Raw genomic sequence first — 24,696 nt, forward strand, 5'->3', positions numbered from 1 at the left:
GTACTTCATAATATACAGCACTAGAAATCAATTACCTTTCAATAGAAGTGATATAAAAACCTCTGTTTGACACTTTACTGAACTTGAGTGGGTTTTGAACAGAAATTCTGCATAGCTTCTTTGTAAGTAGGGAGTGTGACCCTTTGCTTTTGTATTTATCAAAAATGTTAGGAATAAGCAGATTGAGATGTATATGTAACTGTGTGTATAGACATAAAATTTTATATATATAAAAAGATGGCTTAGAATGCACATTGCTTAAGATTTATTTGGATGGACTTACTACTATTAAAATGTTTCTGGAATCAAATGTGAACAACTTGCAAAGACCAAAAGAATTGCTTAAACCCATAGAGTTTCAGTGTGAACTCAGGCAGCAAGCAGAGACTGCAGCACCTCTTACAGGACAAGCTGCTTCAGTGGCTTAATCTGTATCATTGCCTACATTTACAATGAAAAGAATGAGAACCCCCCTCCCTCACTCTGTAACTCAAAAGGCTGCCTCTGTTTTTTTTTTCCCCAACTACACTAATGTGAATTGAGAGTTAAGGATTATTATTTTGTTCTGTAAACCTACTTCCCTTCCCTAAAGAGCCTTAAAAACACTGATTCACTCTGGTGTGATCAAGCATCAGTATCTGAAGCAACCTGAGGGGGAGAAACTAATAAAGTCTGTGTGTGGGGGTAGCTTTTCGTGTTTGGCTTTTCTTGCCTGCATTTGTTTTGCTGGCTGCAGACTAAACAATAAGGCACTTTTTCCCTTTCCTTTATAAATTCAGTTTTTGCTTTGCCTTTAGGAATCACTAACTTTGTCTCTGTGGCTGTTCATGTCAGGACTCTTTTATACAGAAGTTTTCTTTTATCGCATGGCATTAGCCACAGCCCATAGCAGGTTTTCCACTGTGTGGTGGGTGTGTGTAGTTTCTTTTTTTTCTTCTTAATATTTCATCTCCAGCTGTCTATGTAAAGTTTGTGTTGTCAGTGAAGTCAGCTTGAGAAATGACAGCTTTTATCTTCGTGTAACTCGGGAAGAAAAAGGGTTGTTGAGGCAAGTGGGTTTGCGGCGCATCAAGCATAGCTGTTGGAGCCAGGGGAGCACAGATTTGGAGGCAGTACTGGGGAGTAACAGCACTTGAGTATTGGCAATACTCTGTGTCTGTTGGTGCGAGGTGTCAAGAGTTTTTCCAGATAACCACCATAGCAGTGCCTGTGTAGAATGGATGAGATGAGTAAGTGCTTGCTCTTTGCATGTCCCGAAGAGTGGGAAAGGTAGAGCGTTTACTTTCAATCCCATCGGTATTGAGTTCAAACAATTGAGTGGACTAACACTGTTGATGTTCACCCGATCTCCTTTCAAACATGTTTAGTTTTGGGTGTTTTGGTTTTGTTTTTTTTCCATAGACTCTTGTTTAGAAAGAGTAGGTACGTGCTGTGAGGGTTTAAGGCATTAACGCTGTGCAGTTTGTATGGCTGCTGAAATAAGAGACTATTACATGTTGAGAAATGGGAATTAAGGACCAGCAGGTCCCTGGGGAGAGGGAGGAAGGATGGGGAGAAGAGTCTGGTAAGAGTTTGGCTGCAATGACGGTGTGGAATTGCTTTGATATTTGTGTATGCTCCCTTCTGAAAGAGTCCAATTCTGGCACACCTATGAGATACAGCATGACATGCACAAAAGATTTTGAACTAGGAATGAAAGCATGATGCTTTATTGCTATTTGCTTTATCACTGCCTATCTCCTGTTTTTTACAATTGTTGCCCCTTAAGGGGAGGTGCAGGTCTTGCGTGATTTTCCTTTGCTAAATGTCACATAAAACATACAGTGAGATCGTACTGGCAAGTGAAAACATATAGTGAGATTTTATTTAACGCAGGGTTGCAAAGGGACTACTCTTGAGACCTGTTTAGTCCAAGAAGATTTTGATGGGTTGAAGAAAAAAGTGATGTATATAAGGAGGGCTGAGAGAGAAGCAAAGAGTACATATAAAAGGAAGAAAGCTGAAATTGTGGTGGTTGGTTTTTTTTTTTCTTCCCTCCTCCCACCACCTTTTCTCTAAGACATGCTTAGTATTTTCATATGTGTGGAGGGTCCTTGTGGGTTGGGAGCACTGGGTGTCCTTGTGCCTGTGTTATCCGTATTTACATAGGGAGCTTTACCTTCCAGAGATCGCTAAGATGGTTTTTAGTAAATTGTCCATCTTCATAGTACTTTGCCCTTTCTGTCTCTGCACACACAGGTAGCATAAATACACTGCTTTCCTTGTGAAGGGGCACAGTGATGTCTTTTTGTCTACTTGCTTTCAGTTTTGCAGAGATATTCAGGTCTCCCAAACACAAGGCTCCATATCTCAACACCCCCAAAATAAGTATGCTGACGTATGGTCCTCAGCAGTGGCTTGAAGCAGCTGAATCTAGTTGCCTGCATAGTATCCAAAAAGAAGAATTAGAATTCACGTAATTCCTCATGAGAAAAGTAAATTATTGCCAAATAATTGCTATGGGCTAACAGAGAAGTCTGTTTTCTTCTTACTCAATAAAAGGTGTTTTGGGTGTCTTTGAAGAAGAGAAACAAGTGGTAATACCTGTTCGAATGCTGTGAACTGTAGGTAGCTTTCAAAAACTTTCATAAGATAGAGTGCACAAGCATAATTTGCCCCGACTTTTTTCTTCAGTTGATGCTCAATGCCTATTTAGAATGGAAGAAGTTAATTAAGAAATATGCTTAAACTGGAAAAAAGTGCATGCACAAGGTTTACATGAGTCACAAGATACGTCGGCTATGTTTCACTAAGGAATGCTATATATATACTAAGTGAGCCATATATTAAATAAAACTATTAAAATACCTTTGTGGAATTTGAAAGGACAATTTCTTGTCTTACACACTTGGTATGACTGCAATTAGTTATAAAGTAACAAATGTTTAGATTATTTCAAGACAAAATAAACCAAAATCTTCTGTAGGTTTATGTTGCCTGGGGTGCGATAGCTATAGGAGCTTCAAGTATACTGTACTTCGCTGAGGAAAATAGGTTATGAGGAAGATGGAAAGCACCCTATAAGAGCTGTCATTGTCTGAGATGGGAGGGTATTTCAGGGAAGATGCTCCCATGTTTTTTTCTTTCCTTTCCCTACCTATTGTGTAGGATTTTTGCCCCTGTGCAAAAACGCATTCTGAAATCAGAGCCCATCCTCGTGGAAGCTGTTGCTGCTTCAGTCAACTCGGTCAGACCCAGCTTTGTCCCTTACTCTTTGCTATACATCTGCTTTTGGTTTGGGATTTTTCTTGGCGGAAGTCGAGAGCTGATCCTGTGCGCTCATGTGCACGCAGTGGAGGTGACTGCAAATCTGTAATGCCGTCCCACAGAGAGGAGCTGCACGGGGCTGCCAAAGTGCAGGAGGACGGGGAGGAGCAGTGCATCTGAGCCGTAGCTGCGCAGGTTATCGCAGCACATGGGGGATTCCAGCTCTGCTTGTTGCTAGCTCAGGGCTCGTGCTGGTCCTGGGAACGCAAACCTACCTTTGTCATTTCTACGTGGTCATTTTGTGTGGGGAGAAGGTCAGAGGGGGGAAATGGGTTACAAGCTTTGTGTATTTTTAGGTAGTTTTAAGAAATATATATATATATTTTTAATAGGAGCTCTTAGCAACTGAAATGGAGATGTCTCAAAGGTGATCGAGATCTTTTATCTTATGCTGGTTCTGCGCGATCCTCTCTTGCCCATGCAAAGCTTTATTAATTTTTTTCATTGTTGATTATGATGCATCAATAATGTAAAAGAAAAAAATGATTAATTTTTCACATGCGTCAATAAACACCAGACTTCAGACATGTGCATTGGGTGCCAAGTTAAAATTACTCACAGTGCAGCCAAGCAACTGACAAAGGTGTAAATGGTTTCAAATTAAATGGTTGATACAGCTATTATTGTCGTTTTTAAGTGACCTTTCAGTTTTGTTCAATAGGTGTCTCACTATTGCCATAAATTGAGGTGCACAGCGGGACTGCCCCCTTTCTGTGCTTGGCTTGCCATTTCCTTTGGTTCTTTATGAATGTGGTAGAAGAACTGGTAATTTCAGGGTGGCATTTCTTCCTTGCTCTTCTCCCTTCCTCTTCCTCCTCCCTTTCAAGATGTTCAAGTTATTTCTGTGCTGCAAATGTTGGCTGACAAAAGTTTTTAAATTGCATCAAACTTTTCAGTCCCTCAAAGTCGGGTTGGAAATAAACAACTCCAAACCTTGTATTATGTCCTTTACTGTTGAGTAAATGCAGAGATTGCTTTTTATTTTGGTCCATTTTGTAGGTGCTGGACAGTAAAGGAAAAGATATGTAGGTTTTCCTTCTGAAATGAAATATGAGGTGCCAGTTGTGTGTATGAAACTTGTATATGTGCTTCTGGAAAGGACTTTTCCACCTCTCCTCTTCAGCAGTGAATCCACACTGCTCAGTGTGAGCATTTGTTGCCTAGCTTTGTATGGAGCTGGGGTGAGACCTGATGGTGTGCTGGCCAGGCTGTTGTGTGCTCAAATCTTTCTGTGGGTGGCATTCCTTGCTAAGAAATTAATGCATTTTAATTTTAATCTACAAGTGTGAAAGACTAATGGCACGACACAGTTTGAAGCACATTGAATAGCATATTGGCTGCCAATTCCATGGTTTGGGATTTTTCTGCATTAAAACTTCACAGTATTTTTAATATTGAAGGAACATCCCTTTTTATGTTCTACTTCAGGATGCCGCTTTCAAGTTTCAGGTTGCTGTGTGAGATTACTTTGATATTTTGGAGCAGTATATCACTCCTTTAGGGTGATTGTTTTGTACCAGCATCGCCAGCTGAGATTGTAGTTGAAGGAAATCTTTGCAGACTTCAAGGAAATTCCCCCCCCTTCCCTGTTACGGTGAAGCAGCTCCTGACACTTTCTTTGCTTTATTGGAAATGAAAGCTTAAAGGGAGCTGTGTGCAGCTTGGGTTTTCCTTCTCCCTTCTCCGCCTATTTAAATGATCGGATGCTGAAATTGGCTCTTGCTTGAGAGGGAGTGAAAACAGCTGAGAAATGCTGCACAGCTTAGACCTGCTCATCTTTTCTGGGGAAAGTGTACTTATCACATGATTTTTGTGGTCACTGCAGCACTGGGGCTCCATGTGAGGAGAAGTTTGGGCAAGGTGGCTTTGTGCTGGGAGCCCTGGCTGGGCAGCAAACAAAGCCTAGAGAAGAGCATTTCGAGATGTAAAACACTCACTGCAGGCATGTGTGGGTGGTTGGTGGTGGTGTGAGCGAAAGGAGTGTATTTTAAATGGATCTGAGGGGGGGAAATGAAAGCTTTTGATTTTATTGGTAGATGGGAGCATCTCTGGAACTTGTTTTGTTGCAAGATTTTGCTGGTCTGTGTAAGTTTAACAAACTTCTGCTATAACAAGTTCCTAAAACATGAAGTGCTTTTCTGTGAGAGGTCAATATTGAGCAATTAAAACACTGAGTAAAACTAAGTGTTTGAACACGAGACACAGTCACTTTGGTGAACCAAAATGTAGTTGAGACCTAAGGTAGACTGAACTATGTTGTCTCCTCTCCCTTCCCCAGGTCTACCCTGGGTAGCCAGACTGACCCAAGCAGCATGCACTACCTGAGCCCATCTGAAACTGTGCTAATCTACACATTCCTGTGAATCCCAAGGGTTTTGTGGCATCTCTGGCATTTATTTGTTCTCTCACTTTGGGGGAAGGGAGGAGACAAAGGACTTGGCTGTGAAGGCAGCCAGTATGCTGCTGGGCTTTGCAGTAGCACTTCAAAGCGAATGTTTTGTTTGCTAGATAAGTGAAGACTGATGTAAATTTGGGGTGAAAATACAATGAATTTACGGATTCTTGCCCCTTCCTCCTGATCAGAGATGGAGAAACCAGCCAATTAAATGTTAGGAAACAGTCCACCATTAGGCTAATGAATATCTTAATATCAAAGCAAATGTATGTGTTCAAATTTACATTCTCTTCCTTGAAGGGATGTGGAATCCTGAAATACCTTCTTGGTGAATTTAAAAAAAAAACAAAGTAGAGACAGAATTAAAACCCCAAATTCTTAAGTGTGTGGAGGGGAACCCAGCACAAATACACGAGATTATTGCACCCATTTATAATGCGGAGAATTAGATACTGAAGGCCTTAAAGCTGAAATAGAAATAGTCTTCAAGAAAAGTGGAGACCTCCTGAAATGTAACAGCTGTCAAACATGTAACAAGTATTTCTGCAACAGCTCTTTGGGCTCAAAATGGTTTTGACCTGACATTCCCCCCAGCGATCTGCTGGGGTTTGTTTCTTGAGTTGCGTATTTGGTTTTGCCCCTTTTAGTAGGACAGATGCTTAATGTATGACACTGTGTATAGTCTGTCTTGCAGTAATGTTTTCTTTCTGATTTTTTTTTTAAACTATTTTCTTTAATTTATCTGCAGGAGTCGGAAGCTTCAGATCAGAAATATCCCGCCTCACTTGCAGTGGGAGGTAGGAAGCTACTTTAAAAACTGGTATCTGTGCTAAAAACTGTTTCTGTTTCTCTCTTTATCCACAAGACTCTTCCCCTTCCCCCACCTTTCACTTGCTTTGCACACACCACTCATTCTGTTCTGGGGAAAAATCCTTTGGAAGAGGAAACAATAGAGCCTTCTAAGCAATTCAGATAACTGCCTTCATTTCTGCTCTCCGAGTTAACCATAAAAAATGTTGAAATGGATTCTTTGGTGAATGCTAACTTTCTGATGCAGTCACTCTCTTTGACTGAAAGCTTGCCCGTTTTGGACCTTTCTGGTGTCTGGTGTATGAGTTCAGTAAACTTGATACAAGTTCATATTTAAATACTTGGCCAATACTTTACAAAACCAGAAATTTAATGCTGATAATGTTGATCATTTTTCTTTTTTTTTGTTTTTCCTTGTTTCTCCAAAGTGGTGGTGGGGTGGCAAATTATTTGCTCATGCTCTTACAATTACTTGCTCTCATTAATATATTATATACTTGCTGTTAACACTCCATAGATAGTGCTATAATTTTTGTAGTAGATGTTCTCCTGTGAGAACAGATCTGCTTTCTTTATTGTTTTTTTACCTTGTATGTGTTTAAAATGTTGTTTTCATGTTTTACTAGTGGTAAGTCATCCTTTTGTCTGAGGGAGATTAGAGGATGGAGGGTTTGAAGCTAAAGCTCTGGTAGCATTGTTCTCTTAGCAGGTTTGGTCTGCCTTCTTGGTCTGCCTTTCCATCTGTAGCTACTTCTTTGTTTGCCCTCCCTGATTGCTTCCTTGCTTTTGGAGAAAAACGGAAGCATTGCTCTGTCCAACCTAGGCTATCATCTGCAGGGTTTCTGTAAGAGATCAGCACACACCACATCTCATTGCTTCAGTCTGCCCTTCTGGCATGTGCTGTCAATATAAGAATTTCTTCTGCACTTCCTGAGCCATGTGCTCCCCTCGGTTGAGCCATATTCACCTTTTACTTCAAATTCAGAGCTGCTTTTTCTTTGTCAAGCTTTTGGCAAGTGTAGTAATAAGAACGGTTGAGGGTGACTAATTTGAGGATTAGCTTATATTTTGGTACAAACTTACTCTAAGGGTTTTGTATAGGAGTAGTATCAGAGCAGAGGCATATGATTCAGAAAAATGTGAATAAACACAGATGTAAGCCGAGCCCTGTTGAGCAAAGTACATAAAAATGCATCAACATGCTCATCCTCCTTACACGTATGTAGCTAATACTGTTTATATGTTATAGGTATCTACCCTGTTTCTCATCTGCTTCTTGATTTTTTTAAGTGATTTCCCTCTGCTTCTCCATTGTAGTGTCTGTGGTGACATCTGGTCTCAGACAGATGTTCTTTCTGCTCTACCTTTTTAAAACACTTTGCCTTCCTAAGGTTTCCAAGGAAGTGTTAAGATTGTCCCTATTAGCATCATCTCAGCCTTGTCTAGATACCCTCAAGCTGCTTGTACAGACCTGACCCTTGTTGGGGCACAGAATTTAGAGACCTCTGCAATACTTTTGCATTCTCTTTCAACATCAGGGCTGCTTGCCAAGCACAGTTTGTCCACAAACTTCCCGAAGTTTTCCTTTGTAAGTGCTGTCTGTCTGCCACTTCTGCACTAAGCAGGTAAGTTCTATATGCTCTCAAAAGAGTGCTGATGACAACATACAGCAACTGGTAACTCATTTAACCAGGGAATTGTCTCATGTCAAGGTTACCTTGGGCTCTGATATCATCCTTTTTTTTTTTTTCTGGTGCTAAAAGACCTTGCAAAAACTTCCTTTGAGCTTTGTAAGAAAGTTTTGGATAATTGTTCTGCTACCAATTGCTTGGTAGGGAGAGTTTGAAAGTTTATACATATAGAGAGGGATTTCTATTGAGTCAGTGTTCTTGCATAAAGTTTTCTGAGGGGATGGTGTGTATGTGTACACATGTGGCAGCTGGAGCAATTTTACTCAGATTGTATCTTATAGTCCCTCTGTGCCAATCTGCTTGCCTCATCACTCCTTTGTTAATTACTTGAATCAAGACTGACTTCTAATGGGTGTGAAGTCCTTAAAACCAAACCAAAAACAGCTGATGAAAGATGTCTCTAGGTTAGTTCAGTCTCTTAGCCCTCATGTATATTTGATATTGAAGCACAAAACGCATACAGTACCCTGCAACACTTTTCTTTTTACAGTGACATAGGAACATGGGAAAAGAACAGATGAAAGATTTATGTTATGATTTTTTTTTTAATATAACTGTCATTAGGAAGGCTACTTTGTCATTCTTTGGAAAAGCAGGTTTTTTTTGTTTGTTTGTTTTTAAGTTCTGTTTAAGTAATTGTTTTAATTTTGTTCTTTATAGAAAACATTTTACATGGGAAGCTCCTAAAAGTCAATGTATGTGTCTCTAGTTCAGTGCTTCGCAGCTGTTCTTGTTGCCAGTGTGTCATACAGTACCTGTAAGTCCTGGGCCACATGGGATTCTGACCCAGGGAGCATCTCTGTGTACACCCACATCTAACAGAGATGGTCCTTGGCTTACAACACATCACCCACAGCATCTCTTACAATAAGGAAGCCATCCATGATGTTCTTAAATGCAAGTCGTTAGCATTGGAGAAAGCAGGTCTCGAAAAGCAGAAGGGATGCTGGTCCTACAGGAATGTAGCTGCAGTGTTTGTAGTATGAAGTATAGCAGTGTTTGGTAGCAGTTCCCACTCCTGAGCACCCCAGAGAATAATATTTTCAAAACCAGAAAAATATTGAGGGAATAAATTGAGGCTTAATCTGTTTTGTGATACATCATCTGAAGAAGGTGTCTTGCTGTTGATACAGATGCTTTGGTTTCTATGTGGATGGAAGCTGGCTCCTAAGACGTGAAATGCCAGAGTAATGAATTTCCCATAAAAACCTTGGAACTGTTTCTCTGGTGTACCCTCTCATCTTTCTAGAGGCAAGTGCATCTATTTAGTAAAATCCAGAGTCTTTAGTAGAGTGGAAGAGAAAACATTAATGTTGAGGAAAGCTCGACTTCCACTTGGAAGAAACTGGGTATCCTGAAGAATCATGAGGTAGGACACTTGATCTATAGTTATTCCATATAGCTTGGAAAACTGGATGTAAAAGGCCAGAGTAACAAGCATTTATTAATAAGACTTTTCATAAACCAAGTTCACAAATCCAGATTAACTATTCACTTTTCTGGATGGCATTTTGAGGAAAATGTTCCAGTGAGTTTTCTCCTTCATATAGGTTGAAGCTACTGAACAAAATACTGACTCTTGGAACTAGTCGTAGCAGCTGGACTTGTAGTTGTTTCTGGCAGGTAACATAAGAGTTCCCTCTGTACTTAGCCCATTATGGTATAAGCAAAAAAGGTAAGGTAACAGCAACAGCTTTAAGATCATATTCAGGGTTAAGTGGTAGAAGAAAGGCAGATAATGACCTGCTATAACAAGCATATTAATATATACTTATTAATATGCTACTTAATATACAAGTTACTACATTGTAAGAACCCTACAGGGTTGCTATCCTGAAGAGCTCACCTTTAAAATGCAGCTGTAAAAGATAAAATTCTAATGTATTCCAAGGCATTCAAGGTTAAGTTTGTACAGAACTTGCCTGGTAATTAATTTGAACTTCACAAGAGGATTTTTGGCGAGGTTCTGCAATGTTTCTGTATGTGTGGGTTGGTACTCTTGTACTCTTTGCCCAGCTAGAAGAAACTGGAGGTGGAGGGAAGGCAGCATCTTTCTCTGAACTGTGAACATTTAAGACTTGAGTCAGACTGAGAATGGAGTCTGGACTGGTAGGAGTTTATCCAGAGTCACGTTCCAAGAGGTCACTTGTGTTTTTCTTTTTCCCTTACTCTCACTGGACTGTCTGGGTTTGAAGACTTTGAGGACCCTGGATCAGTGCCCACGCTCCATAAAAGTGTCATCACTTCTGGAATCCATCTTCTTCCTTTTATTCTGCTTACATCTAAATTGCATATAGAGGTTATTTTATCAATTTAGTAGTATGAAGGACATGTGCATGACCAGATTTTACTTTTAAAATAAATGTTTCAATTGTTCTCAAGTTTTTGGTGAAGCAAACCTTCAAATAACTAGTGGACCTCTTCTTAGTGATAGTAGGTGGGTATCATTGCTCCTCCTCCCTTTTACTCTCTTTACTCATCAAATACAAAGTCCAGATTGATGCTAAGAATCATGACAAGTGAAGGATTTAGCACACCACCTTCTCCCATTCTTCACACATACCAGTCTCATCTCCTTCTCATTGGAAACAAACACCCAGGCTATGGTCTCTGCAGAACAGTAAATAGCTCTTACTCTTTCCTGAACTGCAGTCTGTAACATACTGTTTTGACTCCTAATTTGTAACAGCAAGTAATCTCTCACTTCGCTTGCGAGTATTCAGCACTGGAGGTGTATTTGCAAGACAAAATGATATGCCTCCTAGGAAGAGGTCTACGTATGATGATTTAAAACTGAAGTACTTGGAGTTTGAGATTCAACATGGTGGGGATCCAAGTAGACTTCTTCTGAGAAGGAATTTTTATGCGAAATGTCACCTTTCTTATTTTCTTTTAAAACATTTTAAAACCAGCTTCCCCAGTGTAGAAGACGCTTCAAGAGATTTTTCTTTCCAAATATTTTTACCCTGTTTAGTGAATAAAGTGCAAGAGAACAGACTTTCAGGACACAGATGGTGCCAGAAACAGCACTTGCTGGCTCAGCAGGAAGGTAGCTGTTAAAGGGTTCCTGCTTATCTTCTGTGGGCTTATTTCCTTATCGTTTTTATGGAGCAGATAAACAGATACAGTGTTGATGAACTTTGTAACAAAAAAGGTAGACCGAAAGCCCAGCCTGTGAAGTGTGAACCAGTTGAGTGAGTAGAGAAGCAAGAAAAACATTGTGAATGTGTATTCCTAGCTTTGCTGTGAGACTTGCAGGTTGCTTTCAGGGACAGAAATGTGTGGGAAGGGACGTCTGATTTAGCTCTTCCAAAGGGAAAAAGGATGTTACTAAATAGGGTTTACTTTTCCTCACTTTTTCAAGGAAATGAAAAATGAAGTCTCATAGTTATGCTGAGACCTCTGTTTTAGTTTCTCCAAGCAGACGTAGTAATGAAAAAGGATTTCTGGATCAGAGCTGCATTGAGAATGCAGGTTCTTCCTTGAGATTTCTTAATGCAAGAAAGGTTTGAGCCACCTCCACCCATGTGTGTAATTTGTAAGTCAACCTCCAGTTTCCTCAAAAGAATTGAGTCTGATTTTGATTGTGAGTAAATGTAAGTAAATATTCTTACAGTGCACGTAACTCTTTGTCCTGAGGATCTGTAGTAGCTTGTGTACTTCTTTGAATTAGAATAGCTAAGTTGTGTGGGGTGGGTTGTTTGTTGCCTGGTTTTCAATCTAGAGATGCAGTGTAAAAACTAATCTTCCTGAATGGTACCTGCTTAGGATGCAACTTATTATAGAACACCAAGGATATGAAGAGGACAGGTGGAGAACTTCTAGGTTTTAAGAAAGGAAAAGAAAAAATGAGACTATTGCAATTAAGAATAAATTAGGATTATACAGAGCAGATATTTCTCATATAAAACAAGATGTAAAGGGGAGATGAAGGAATGAACTGAGCTACAATTAAAAGAATTCAGAAAGGAAGAAGAAGCAACATTAAAGGGGTTTCAAGTGTATTGAAATATGATCTTTCACCTCAGGCCTCCTCCAAGAATCCTAATTTAATGTAAAGCTATAAAAATAATGTATAGCTATAAAAATGCAAGCAGGATGCTAAGTGCACACAAATTATCTGCTATTGCCTGCTAAGCATCGAAATATCTAGTAGGGATCTTTGCTTTCTCTTTCATTTTCAGTGTGCTACATCAGACACCAAGCTGTACTTTTTCCCAATTACTATTTGTCCTACTCAGCAGGAGAATGGAGAACATGTTAGCCTGTTCTCTGCAGCAGTCTTTTACTTATTTGAAGACCTCCAATTTTTAGGGAGGGCTAAGGAGAGAGTTTTAAGTTCTGTCAGTCTCTTCTGAGGACTCTTGTTTCTAGGCAATTGATTGTTCTTAAGTCTTTTACCTGGGAACATCGCATGAGCCTTCTCCAGAGTACTTTCTCTAGTTGAAGATCACTTTGAGCTCTTGTCTTGTCCTCTGGTACATTTGCACTCCATTTCAGCCTTGTGCCTTCTTCAATTTTAATAAACAAAAACCTGATAAAACACTTAGATGAGCTGGTCCCTGCAAACCCTATGAAATAAAGCTTGTCAGTTCAACAGTAGGCTAGTAACGACTATACCTGGCACTGATCACAAAGTCAACTTCTTGCCTGCTGTTGTAGAGGTGGTTGTGTTTACCTTATGAGTCTGTTGTGGGGGACAGTGACAAAAGCCTTCTAAATAGAGTTATCCCGCACACAAAGACTATTAATTCTGCTATAATGAGAAACCAGTGAGATTTAGCAAGAATTATGCACATCAGACAAAGGGTAAATGTTGATCACCTGCTCATTTTGATTCCTAATTACAGGATAGAGCAGTCCCTGGGGCAATGAAGAGCCTTTGGACAACACTGCCTCTTGCTGGTCTTGGATCTATACCCAGGGGAGCATGGGGGGTGCCTTTGTTCCTTTCCTGCCAATGGGAAAAGAAAGGATGATCTTTCCTTTTTGCCATCTGACTTGGGCCCCACAATCCAAGTTAACTATTTTTCCTGAGCTGCACGCATTTCCCATCATGTAGCTGGGCCTTGCAGCAGGTGAGGCAATCTGATACAGAAAAGTGACCATGTCTATGGCAGACCACCCAGTTTTGTACTTAAGACAACATACTCTGGGTTATGTTGGGATTTTAATTGCCTGGCTTAATTATAGGGGGTGATATTTACAGGTATATGTGAGGTAATAAACACCTTTTGCAGGTGTTTAAAATATGGAGTGTGGGAGTGAAGGTCCTTGGATAAACATACAATAAGCACATTTCTCGCTTGAAATGATTTATTCATCTGAGTGTGTTGGCTACAGTGGCGCTTACAGTTGTTATAAATAAGGGAAAAATCTAAAGGGGAAAGTAATTTTTCTTTGAGAATTGGGCTACAGTATTTTTTTACTTAAATCAGGATCATATTAAAAGTAGTTGATAGTGATGTTTTTATCAAAAGTCTGCCTTCATTTCAGAGTTAATATCCCAGACACCCCCACTGAAGGAACTTTTCTGTGCCTTTATTATAGTTGTAGGCTTAGAAAAGTAGCATTGCATTAGTTAAGATAACTTTTTCCTTAGGAAACTTGTATTGCAGTAGCTTAAGTAAGAAATAGAAAAGTTAGAGATGAGGTCAAGGCTCTGTTCAGTACCTGGAAGATACAGAAGGTGGTCTTCCAACCACAAGAGCTAACATAATGTTAGTACTTCTTCAAAGAAATCAGAAGACTCACCAGGTCAGAGCTAGCTTGATTGACACAGTTTAGAGGCATGAAAGTTTCTCCTCTTTCCTTCAGGTGGCCAAGGTGGTAAGTTGAAAGAATATAATGCAGAAGATTTGGGGCTTGTGCTGCAGGAGATGTGGTGTTTGGTGGTTGTTCAGGCAGCCACTTTGACTCATATGGCAGAGGCAGAAAGGCTGGCTGAGCGACTTCTTCAGAAGATGCTGAAGTGCCAGAGCTTTTTGACCAGAATATTAAGCAAGCTGGGATAGCTGCTGGCTTCTCTGAACATGCTGAGCAGTGACTTTGGGTCATGGTTTGTGAGCTGTTGGTTAACCCTGCTGTGGAGGGGGCAGGACAAGGAGTGGAGGGAAGTATCTACTTGGAATTGAGACTTTTAGTCTGTCTCAGATGAGTCACACAGCTTTGTGATTCATTGTGTAGATCTCCTGTGATGGATTATGAGCTGCTTTTGGCTGCAATGTGGAAGCACAGAAAACCAGTGAGTTTTAAGTGTTAAATGTGGCCATTCCTACTAAGACATATAAAACCTTTATGTCTTTGGAGACATAGAGGGTGAAAAAAAAGAATGATTCAGTGTGACTTATCAGTGCAACTGTTTGATCCAAACTTTTCCCCCATTCAAATTTGTTCCATTGTCCTGTTTTTGAGAGGAGGAAAAAAACTCTGTTTTCTTGGGTATTTTTTGATTTTCTAGGCTAAAGGAAAGCACAACTTGTGATGTCTTAACTTTTCAGAGATGTTCTAATACTAGAAACAGCAATTAGTGTGCAAGATTTAGGCACTGTCACCATGGGTTGCTTGGCACTGTTAGGATAATGTGTTGCTCGCAAACCTGGAATAATATGGTTACTTGTTTACCCTGTCACTAACAGTGACTCCAAAACTTGAGAAATATTAAGACATACAAAGCGTGATTGCTTCAAAACACTTTTTGGGGAAACCAGACATCAAATCTTATTTTTTATTTGCAATTCCAGAAAGGTATTGTAGGATGGCTTGGGTTAGAAGGGACCTTAAATATCATCTATTTTCAACTTCCTCCAATGGGCAGGGACACCTGCTAGACCAGGTTGCTCAAAGCCCCATCCAACCTGACCTTAAATACTGTCAGGGATGGGGCAGCCACAGCTTTTCTGGGCACCCTGTGCCAGTGTCTCACAGTGTCTGTGAAGACTTTTGGTCAAGGGCTCAGTTGCCAAAGTCTTGCACCCTTTAGCTATAATTTTTACTTAAGGAGTCACATTAATAATGGTGCAACCTCTTTATCCAGCATTGTAACATGTCCTTTCATAGAACTACAAAACCATTTGAGCTGGAAGGGATCTTAGGTGGTCTATAGTCCAGTATTCTGCTCAAAGCAAGGTCTGTATTGAATTCAGACCATATTGCATAAGGTTTTGTCCAGTCTTGAAAACCTCTAGGAATACAGTTTGTGCAAACTCTTTGGCTCATCAGTTCTAAGGATTAATTATTAGTGAGACTGGTTTTCCTTCTACCTGGTGAGGACATCTGTTGTGTCAACTTAAGCCTATTGTTTCTTGTACTTCTGCCCTGCACCCCTGGGAAGAGCTTGGTTCTATCTTCTCAATGACTTCTGGGGCAGGCTGCTGCTATGCTTCCCTCAAAGCCTTTCTGGGCTCAACCTCTCTTCACAGGAGAGGTGCTTCAGTCCCCAGCCATCTTGAGCGGGTCTTCACTAAACTGATTCCAGGTTCTCAGTTTCTGTCTTGTACGAAAGGTCCCAAAACTGGATACAGTCTCTACCTGTGATTGAAGCCCCAAAGTGAAATAAGCATCTGCTTTGTTAATTTCACATGTAATCACTTCATCTTGTTTCTCACTGGTACTCTAATAACATGAAAGACAAATGCCATGGGACTACTTGGTGAAAACTGTAGCTTCTAAAAACTCTTGATTTTGAATGCAACCTCAGTTTAGCAAGTTGTAATGAAAGTCACGAAGTATGTTTTTGCCCTATGAAAGAATACACCTTTTTGATAAGAAAAATGTATTGTTAAAGCTATTGACATAGCTTTTCCATGTCTCTTGCATGTGAGCTTAGTCTTTCCTACTTAATTATCCATGCTGCCTGACATCTTAAAATCTTGCTCACTTTAGTTTTTCTCTGTGAAATGAGGAGCCAGTAGTTCTTACTGGTGTTGGATCTTCTCTGAAAATGCTGGTTTTAGATGCTGGGAGTGCAGCCCAAAAAATTCCTGATGAAATTAGATGGTGGTACCTTTTTTGTTAGCATGCATGAAGCTGCTGGTAAAGTTGTGTGCTTTTGTAAACAAAGATGCCATGCAGGTGTTGTAAAATTAATGTGATTAAGAAACTAGTTGCTTCTGTCCTGCTCTTGGAGAAGTTCTGAACTAATTTGTTACCTGCCTTGAAAGAAGATGCTACCACCAGGGATTGCCTCTTCAGTCTTACCGCTTGTATAATTTGAAAAGAATTGGAGGAAATGCATTAAAGAGTTGTTCCTCAGGCAATAATAGGAGAAATGTTAGCAGCTCTTACTCATGGCAGCCAAAGGAATAGAAAAATGTTAACTTCAAGTGACTTTAATGATTCTTTTCTTAATCCATTTAATTTGTGCATAAAGAATGTAAAACCAGCAATACTGGGTCATAAAAAAGGCTTATGTATAGTCCTGTATCCATCTTGCTGTGTCTCGGGAGGGGTACAAGAATAAGGGCAAGGATATAGTGATAGCTCATTATATATAAAGCCAGTGTCCTGGCTTTCAGGATTTTGCAGCCCTGTAACCTACTGACCCAGAAATGGTGCCTTTGTATTTGAGAAATTAATGCAGAATTTCTGTGAACATGCTTGTGAGCCAATGCAAACTCCAGCATCCATGGTACAGCAAAGTGAGGAGTTGCATGGGCTTAGGGCATGCATGTTGCAGGAAGAACCACCTCATCTCACATGCTTTGAACTTGGACCTGCCTCCAAGCTTCTCTGTTGGAGGGAATAGTGAATAGTAGGCTCTCCATGACCTATTTCTCCCTATTTCCCTTATTATTTTAAGGACTTCTATTCCTCAGCCACTTCTCCAGGATGAAGAGCCATAGCCTGCTTAGTGATTCTAGTATGGAAGCAGCTTCCTATCCTTTGATTGTCTTTCTCCCATTTTTGGACGTTTTTACTGAGTTATTGGAGTTAAGGGACTGAATTTGCACCAGTTATGTCAGTCATTTTAGTTTATTTCACTTTTCCAAGGTAGTTGCTGTAAGAGACCTTGGTGCATGTCTTGGATTTTGCTTCTCCACCCTGAGTGCTGTGTGCCCCCCACTACTCCAAAAGGTGCTGCTGTAAAACCAGTGGAGTGGGGTTTGCTGCTCATATCTTAAGAGATCAGCAGACTTTTTTTAATGACAGCCATGGGAAAAATGGACATTATCAGCAGTGCAGATCCTCCCCTGGACTTGCTGCTGGTTGTCAGGAAATGTTACATTTGAATCATATGTGTACCACATGTTGGCCTAACTTTATGCAACTGGCTCTTGTGTGGAGGGAGGGAAACCAAATGTGCTTATTTTCAATGGGCAAGCTAGTTCTAGCCCAGTTGATTTTTCTATAAGGCAATGTAGTCAGCACATCTCACACTTGTGCTAAGGCATGTGGGATTCTTTTGCCTTGTTCAGTGACCAAGTAGAAAGCAGCTCTTGAGCCACGTCTCTGAGCAAATCTGCCGAGACTGCTGCAAAGGCTGTGGGGCTACTTTGCTGCTACAAGCCTTCTACTGTATTGCTGTTTGTACAAGCATGTTGCTTCATTGCTGCTGTGTTCCCCTTCCAAAGGGACCATTCTGATTGCAGTCTTGGCCATTCAAGACTGTGGCCCCATCTGTGTCTCTTCTCACAGCTTCCACTTGCTTTCATCTAGTGCTGTGGGAAAATCTTGAGTTGTTGGGTGTGTGTGGACAAAGAATAACTTGAGCACAGTTGCAGAATCTCGCACAGAAGAAGCAAGACAGATGAAACAAGCAGTGAAGCTGTTGTACCAAGCAAGGTGAAATGCTGCAGGCTTATGGGAGTGCAAGAGATGAGAATTCAATCTGCATCTGTATGCTTCCATTTCATCCAGCAGCTACTGCTCACTCCAAGAGTTTGGATGCTGTGGTAGGTCAGGTACTGGCTGCTGGGAAGAGGCTTGGAAGGCAGCAGTGAGGACATGCAGAATATGTAGGAGATCTTTAAGATGTAGGTGAACACCAACAGAGTCAAATCTGCTGAGCAGGGGGAAGGGAGATGAAGTTGTGTTAATATATTTCCTATTTTAATTGTTTGTGTTATTCTAAAGCCTGAGGCTCCCTCTGATCCTGCGCCCCAAATTGGTAGCCAAGTACATGTGGGCAGGGAACGAAGGGAATGTAACTTGAAATAGCCATCTTATTTTCAGACGCTTTGGATGCTGTGGCAATCAAAAGGGGGGGATGTGACTAAAAACCATCAAAACCACTTCCAAGCACATGCCTTTTAGTGGAGCAAATAGGCAGGATTTTTAGAGTATAACGCAAACAGGAAATCACTCTAAAAACTACAGCCCACCATTAACTTTGAGGGGAGGGAAGATACAGTAAAACTATCCTTGCAAACAGCTGCCTTGTTAGAAAGCCTAATAGGGAATTGAATGCATGTTAGAACTTAATCCAAATCAGCATTTCTTGGGACACCTTTTATTGGGTGTTGGATTTTTGGTTGCTCTTAGTAATAGAATCAAGTTGTTGTTAGGTGAGTAGTAGATAGCTATTCATGCAGCACTTTCATTTATTTGCTTGCATAGTTCCCTTACTGATCTCTAGTACTCGGTGTGAGCAACAAGCAGGAGGCCAACCTCAACTGTGCGCTCTGAAGTGGAGGGTTATAATGATACGCCAGTGGCCTCTAGGTAGGTGTTCCTCAGTCCTTTGTTGCACTGGATGTATAATTAATTCTGTAGCCTTCATTTGACTGCATATAACAGCTGTCACCCTTTTGGATGTGGTCTGAGTTATGAGCCCTCTGTTGATACTAGTGTGTGCTAGTGTCCTTGTGTAGATTCAGCAGGTTTTTGGTCTGGGAAACTTTCACATACTGCCTGCCTTTTCCTGGCATGTTGTTTTCTGGTCAACTATTTCTGTACCTGAACATGTAGCAATCCACAGGAGCCATTCATGTGAGCTTGCACTGAAGAAGTGATGTTAGTTAAATCCCAACTACAGGATGTTTCTTTTGAGTATGGGTATTCTGTGGACCTGTGGCATTCTTGCAGGGATAATGAGCTGATGCCATGCTACCTAACTGTATTTTGTGGGTATCAGTTATTGCACCCCAAATGGTTGCTGGATTACATTACTATTGCAAGCTGAGATAACTTCAGTGTTTTAGTCACTGAATCTCTATAGGAAATTTATTGCCCCTTCGTATCAGCCTCTTGCTAACATTGAGTAGTTAGTGTGCATTGTCATCCACCAGAAGGTTTGGTTTTCATACCCAGGAGGCATGTGTTCCTGATGATGTTCCATATGTAAAACTTCTAGTAGAAGAAAGGGTGCAGTGGAGGGATACTGAAGACTTGAAGTAGCTTCATGTCTGGGACTGCAGAAGGAAGGAATTAATGCTAGGTTAGCGACTGGGACTCTTCTGACCCTGCTATCTTCAGTAAGCTATAATGGACTACATACACCTTCAGGAATGTATGCAGGTGGCTGTATAGCAGATATAAACTTCTTGTAGCTATGCTGTGCATACCCACTACAACTAGCCCTCAGATCTGAGATCCATAGCTCACCAGCTGTGAAATTCATCGAGGGATTAAAGAGGAGGGTAGAAGGACTACAAAATGTGTTAGAAGAGAACCTGAGCTTTTGCTAGCTCAGAAGTGTTGGAGACAAGTGTCCATTCCTTCCATGGGCTTAACTTCTAATCTAAGCCAATGTTCAGTGATGCCTTTGGACTTTGCAGAAATGCACATGTTGGCAATTGTTTTATGTGGCCATAGGTTAGGAAAGTAACTTCTGTCTTTATGAAAAGTAAGAGATCTCTCTAGGTAGTGTCCTTATCTGACTACTGAAATATGTTAACCTGCTTCAACATGGAAGTGTGGGTTTATTTACAAAATAGTTATAAGCTATGTGGTACTTTGTTTCAGCTTGTCAAACTGTGGTCTTGCAGCTCCCACAGGTTATGTGAGGCAGTGATGGGCTTGCAACTGCTATTGGTGCTTTGCTTTTTAAAGTCTGCAGGCAACCCTTTCCTCCATCCTTTTGGGAAGTCGCTGTCTGTTGCAAAAGTGAAGACAGGAACAACTTATTTGCTTCATACATTAGGAATACCTGATTTCTCTGATCACGCCAACAGTTCCCACTGATTTGCCAGAACCAACATGTTTAGTGGCCACCCTTCTGTTTGATTGTTCACATTCCCATTGTGAAACTGCTATTAGTTTTTCCACCATTTAGACAGTGCCTTAATGCAGGTTCACAGAGGTGAACCAAGCAGTGGGTCATTGAGATCCCTGTAAGAGGTCTTAGAGCCACAGTCTCCAGTATTCTTGGACTTTGTTGACTGTTCTTCATTGCTGCCAATTCTTCCTGTGTATTAGCTTTTGAGCTTTGTGGATTAAAAGCGCTGCCCTACTACATGTAATTTGCTAGATGTCTGTCATCTTGACAAAGAAAGCGCAATGCTGTCTTTAGCATATTTGCTGCAGCGGGACCAGCTGTTTTAGTAGTTGATGGGAGCTTCACAAGTGCAGAGGAGATCTTCAGGCCTTGAGGCTGCAGAGGGAACTCATCAGGTCTGTCTGGCCATATGTGCTTTCCTTGCTGGGGTAGTGGTGAACCTGAAAACTTGCTGCTGGCAGTGCCAGGCTGCTGATGCAAAGCTGCTTGGCGCTGACCCTAGGTGTCTGCAAGGCGGGAGATATCCTGGGCTGCGGGGCAGCAGGTTTCTCACAGCAGAGCACAGCAGCTCTTGGTGTGCCTGCTGGAGATCACTGCTGCTGCTCCTGAAAGCTATCCCTCACAGTGCCGTGTGCCAGTAAGGGTCACCGTATGCATTACCCTGTTAAGGTGGACACAGGCATGCACCTCTGCAGCATGTGTATATCTCCCAGGTATTTCTAAGGCCTTTAAGAAAATATTTTTAGTGAACAAGAGCACCACTGGGTTAAATATATAAATGGAAAAACTGTGGAGCTTCTGACTTGCAGCAGACTTGCCCTTTTCAGAGAAGTAGATGGAACAGGTTGTATGAAAGGATGTAATGGAAGTTATATGCTGGTTTCTGTACCAATACAACAAAAAAAAAAATGCATTTGGGGAATTAGCAGATTGTAGACTGCATTGTAGCTAGTGGAATGACAAATCTTTGAGCTCGAGTGGCATTTGACACTTTTGCTCTTTGGATTTGTTGTTTTAGTGGAAGTAAATGCAACCAAAAGTGATCAACAGCAGCACTGTGACTACTTCCTAGTGTGTATGCAGTAGAAAATATGGTCTCTCCAGCCTTCTTACCCCTGACCAAATTCAGGTGGTTGGGTTATGGACAGTGGAAACTTCCATTTTGCAAGTGACAGGAAAAAGTTGCCTTCAGTCTCAATGGGAAATTTTCAGTGAGTAATGATACAGCTAGTATGTAAAGTGTGAGAGTGGGCACTGCTGCCTTTTCTGCTGGTTACCTGTGTGCTTGTGCAGGGAAACCCCTTAAAAAACCCTGCTGACTGCTGCAGCATGTTGGCTTGGTTCACGGTTGCCCCTTGGGGTTATGGCAGATGTTCTTAACCTGTAAAAGTGAAGAGTTTTACTTTTTTTTTTTTTAAAAAAAAGCTTCTAAAAACTTATTTCCCAAGTATTTATCTTTTGTGGTCTAATTTGAGCAAATAAAGGTACCAATTTGCTTCCCCACGAGTCTTTTCTCATTCAGGCAGTGGTAAGTTGATAATCAAGGGAGGGATCACTTTAATAATAGGTTTCAGAACAGTGATACCATCACATTCAAATTGTGACTAACAAGTTAATTATAGATAGTATGTATTAGTTCTGCTTTTCTTTTTGACATCTTAAACTTGGCAAAAGAAAAATGTGGATTATAAAAAGATTGAAAATTGAAGTCTAAAGTTGTTCCAGCATCTCATGCACAGTTGCTTACACTTAAAAAAAAAACCCACCCCACTTTTAAATAGATCTTCTCAGGCTGTAGCCTGATGCCAGATGAACAGTTCAGGGGTATTTCGGTAGATCAGCAAAATTCAGTTTTACCCTGAGATGAATCCCAAATTTTGTCTGCAAAGAAAAGTTCAAAACCAAAACCATCCCCTCCACAGACAACCCCCACACACTCCCTTTCTGTGCTTGTCTTTAAACCTGCTCATAAGCATTTTCACGACAATATCCGAAACAACACAATTGTGCTTGTCCATTAATTATTCTTGTTTGAAGCCCCTGCCTTCCTCCTTGCAAATTATTTCCTATACACCAGTTCATTTTCTTTCTCAGAGCTGAGCAAAACTGAGCCATATAATAAGCTTCCATTAGCTTACATGTTTTCTAACCTTTCTTATGTTGATGTTAGTAGAACAGAAAGTGTAGGTTGATGCATGCAGTCCTGTTGCACGCTGTTTTATCAGCAGGCAATTCCAACTATGGTTTCTAGACTTTCAAACTGACTCAAACTGTTTGGTGAGGCTTCATACTAGAAGGCTTACTGTCCCCAAATAAAACTCCCGGCTTGTGAGCCAAGGTCCTGTCCTTTTTGGCAAATAAGAGTGCTTTGTGATTCCCATCTTGCTTTTATTTCAACTTACTGTTGGAGGAAGCAGCTTTCTTCCTTTCCCCATCCCTGCCCCACCACCTTCTCTAAATCACAGCAGCTACATGGTAACATCTTTATGCTGTATTCCCTAGATGGTAGAGAGCCTTCCAGGATTTGTAGGACATGCAGCTTTCCTGAGGCTCTTGCTTCTATCAAAGACCAGGGAACGGGTGGGGGCAGAGGGCATCTCTTATCCTTATCGCGGGGACGAGTGTCCAGTCACATTGGTATGGGGAAGATATTTTATGAGCTTAAACTAAAGAGCTTTGGATCTCTGTGTGTGCATTTTTCAGTTTTTGTGATGTCCTGATGCCAAAGGTGTTGTGCTTTCCAAGTAATCTGATAGCAGAAAGCTGGAGGATACAGAGACAGTTAGCAACCAGCAGTGCTTGAAAGATGCATATAGCAAAGGGGTGTGAAATTTTAAACCTATTTATTTTTGGGAGTGTGAGCAATTAGTAGCTGAACTATATAATTGTGAGTATTCTACAGTTTTTCAGATCCTTTTGGTCTCTCTTTTCCTATTAAGAGCATGAATTAAAGTTATAGCAACACTATAGTCTGTTGTAGGCATTAGAAATATTTATGGACAATGTTGCAAACATAACTCTACACTTAATAAACTATTTTACTAGCAACTATATGGATGCTTTCTGTGAATTCAGCTAAAATTCCTGATTCTATTTAATTTTAAGGAAAACTGGAATTAAGTTTCTAAACGCAAAAAAAAAAAGCCTTTCTGTGTAACTAGACCTGCAAGCAAGTTTTATATTGGCTGCTGGTCAAAGGAGCTGATATTAATACAAAGACTTTATATTCTCTGCTCACCCACAGCAGGAATCTTTATGTCTTTGATAAATGTCAGCATGTATATCAGATGCAAACAGGATCCTAAATTATGAAGAATTGGTATGTTATTGCTGCCTTGTGAGTAAGGCTATAACCTGTAGAGTACTTGGCCTCCATCAGTTGTCTGTGGAGCATTAAGAATGCAAAAATCTACAAAATTGAATATAAAGGTGAGAAGTGACCGTAAGTAGGCTTACAGCTCCTAATTCCCTATCCATTACCATCAAATCATAGTGATACTATCTACGGTTTTACAAGAATGTCAGTTGAATTTGGGGGTGGGGAGGAGGAGTATAATAAAAATTATCAGCACTACAGATGCTTCCTACAGAACTGATTGTGGGTTGCATTATTCGGTAAGCTGCCTTTGGAATGAAATTCTAGAGGGATTTCTTGCAGTTCTGCAGATTACCTGTCTGCTCAGTAAAAGCACAAGCAATGCTTTCCCTATGCTTTTTAAGTCTACCATGCCTTAACGTGTTCATTAAATTGTTTTTCTCACCCCATGGCATGTGTTGTTGCTTACCTACCCATCAGTGGACTGTAACTAATTTCTAGTGATCAGTGTGTTGTGATGCTTGTGGGGTATGGTGATCACCTGAACAGAGGTAACTAATGTGTAAAGGTGCATTAAATGCTCCTTTATTTTTGCTAGCATTTTAATACACATCATAGCTGCCTCATGCTTGCTTTTGTGGCTTTGGCATATCTGACAGCATATCTTAAAGAAGTGTTGCTTTTCATTTCCTTCTCAGAGCGATCCAGATGTAGCAATGCTGCCTAAGGAAATCCTGCTGCTTGACTCCAGCTGCAGCTATAAGGGGTCATTAATGTGGTTGTCTTTCCTTTCTGCTGCCCCATGCTATTGTAGCTGTTGTCTCCTTTGTTGTGTATCTGTTGAGTTGCGATGGGTTTGGCTGATTATCAGTGATAAGAACTCACCCCTGGGAGCAAGAAGATGTACAAACTGGAGAGGAACTGTGGGAAGCTAAAACACGTAGCTTCATCCTCCCTATTTTCTTGGGATATAGGATATATACAGTAACGCTGGAGTGTACATGAATGCCAAATTTAGTTC

At 40.7% G+C, this 24,696-nt stretch overlaps 1 protein-coding gene across 1 annotated transcript in view; it reads left to right on the forward strand.

Moving 5' to 3' along the window:
• Positions 1 to 24,696, forward strand: part of IGF2BP3 (insulin like growth factor 2 mRNA binding protein 3) — a 115,382-nt gene that overhangs the window by 19,044 nt on the left and 71,642 nt on the right. The window contains exon 4 of the mRNA XM_057420438.1: positions 6,450 to 6,498. Coding sequence (XP_057276421.1) covers positions 6,450 to 6,498 — 49 coding nt within the window. The remainder of the gene's footprint in view (positions 1 to 6,449; positions 6,499 to 24,696) is intronic.

Source organism: Pezoporus wallicus, unplaced genomic scaffold (genome assembly GCF_028554395.1).
Source record: "Pezoporus wallicus isolate ANWC-B61680 ecotype Strahan unplaced genomic scaffold, APGP_CSIRO_Pwel_v1 contig_5441, whole genome shotgun sequence".
In the NCBI taxonomy this organism is placed as follows: domain Eukaryota; kingdom Metazoa; phylum Chordata; class Aves; order Psittaciformes; family Psittacidae; genus Pezoporus; species Pezoporus wallicus.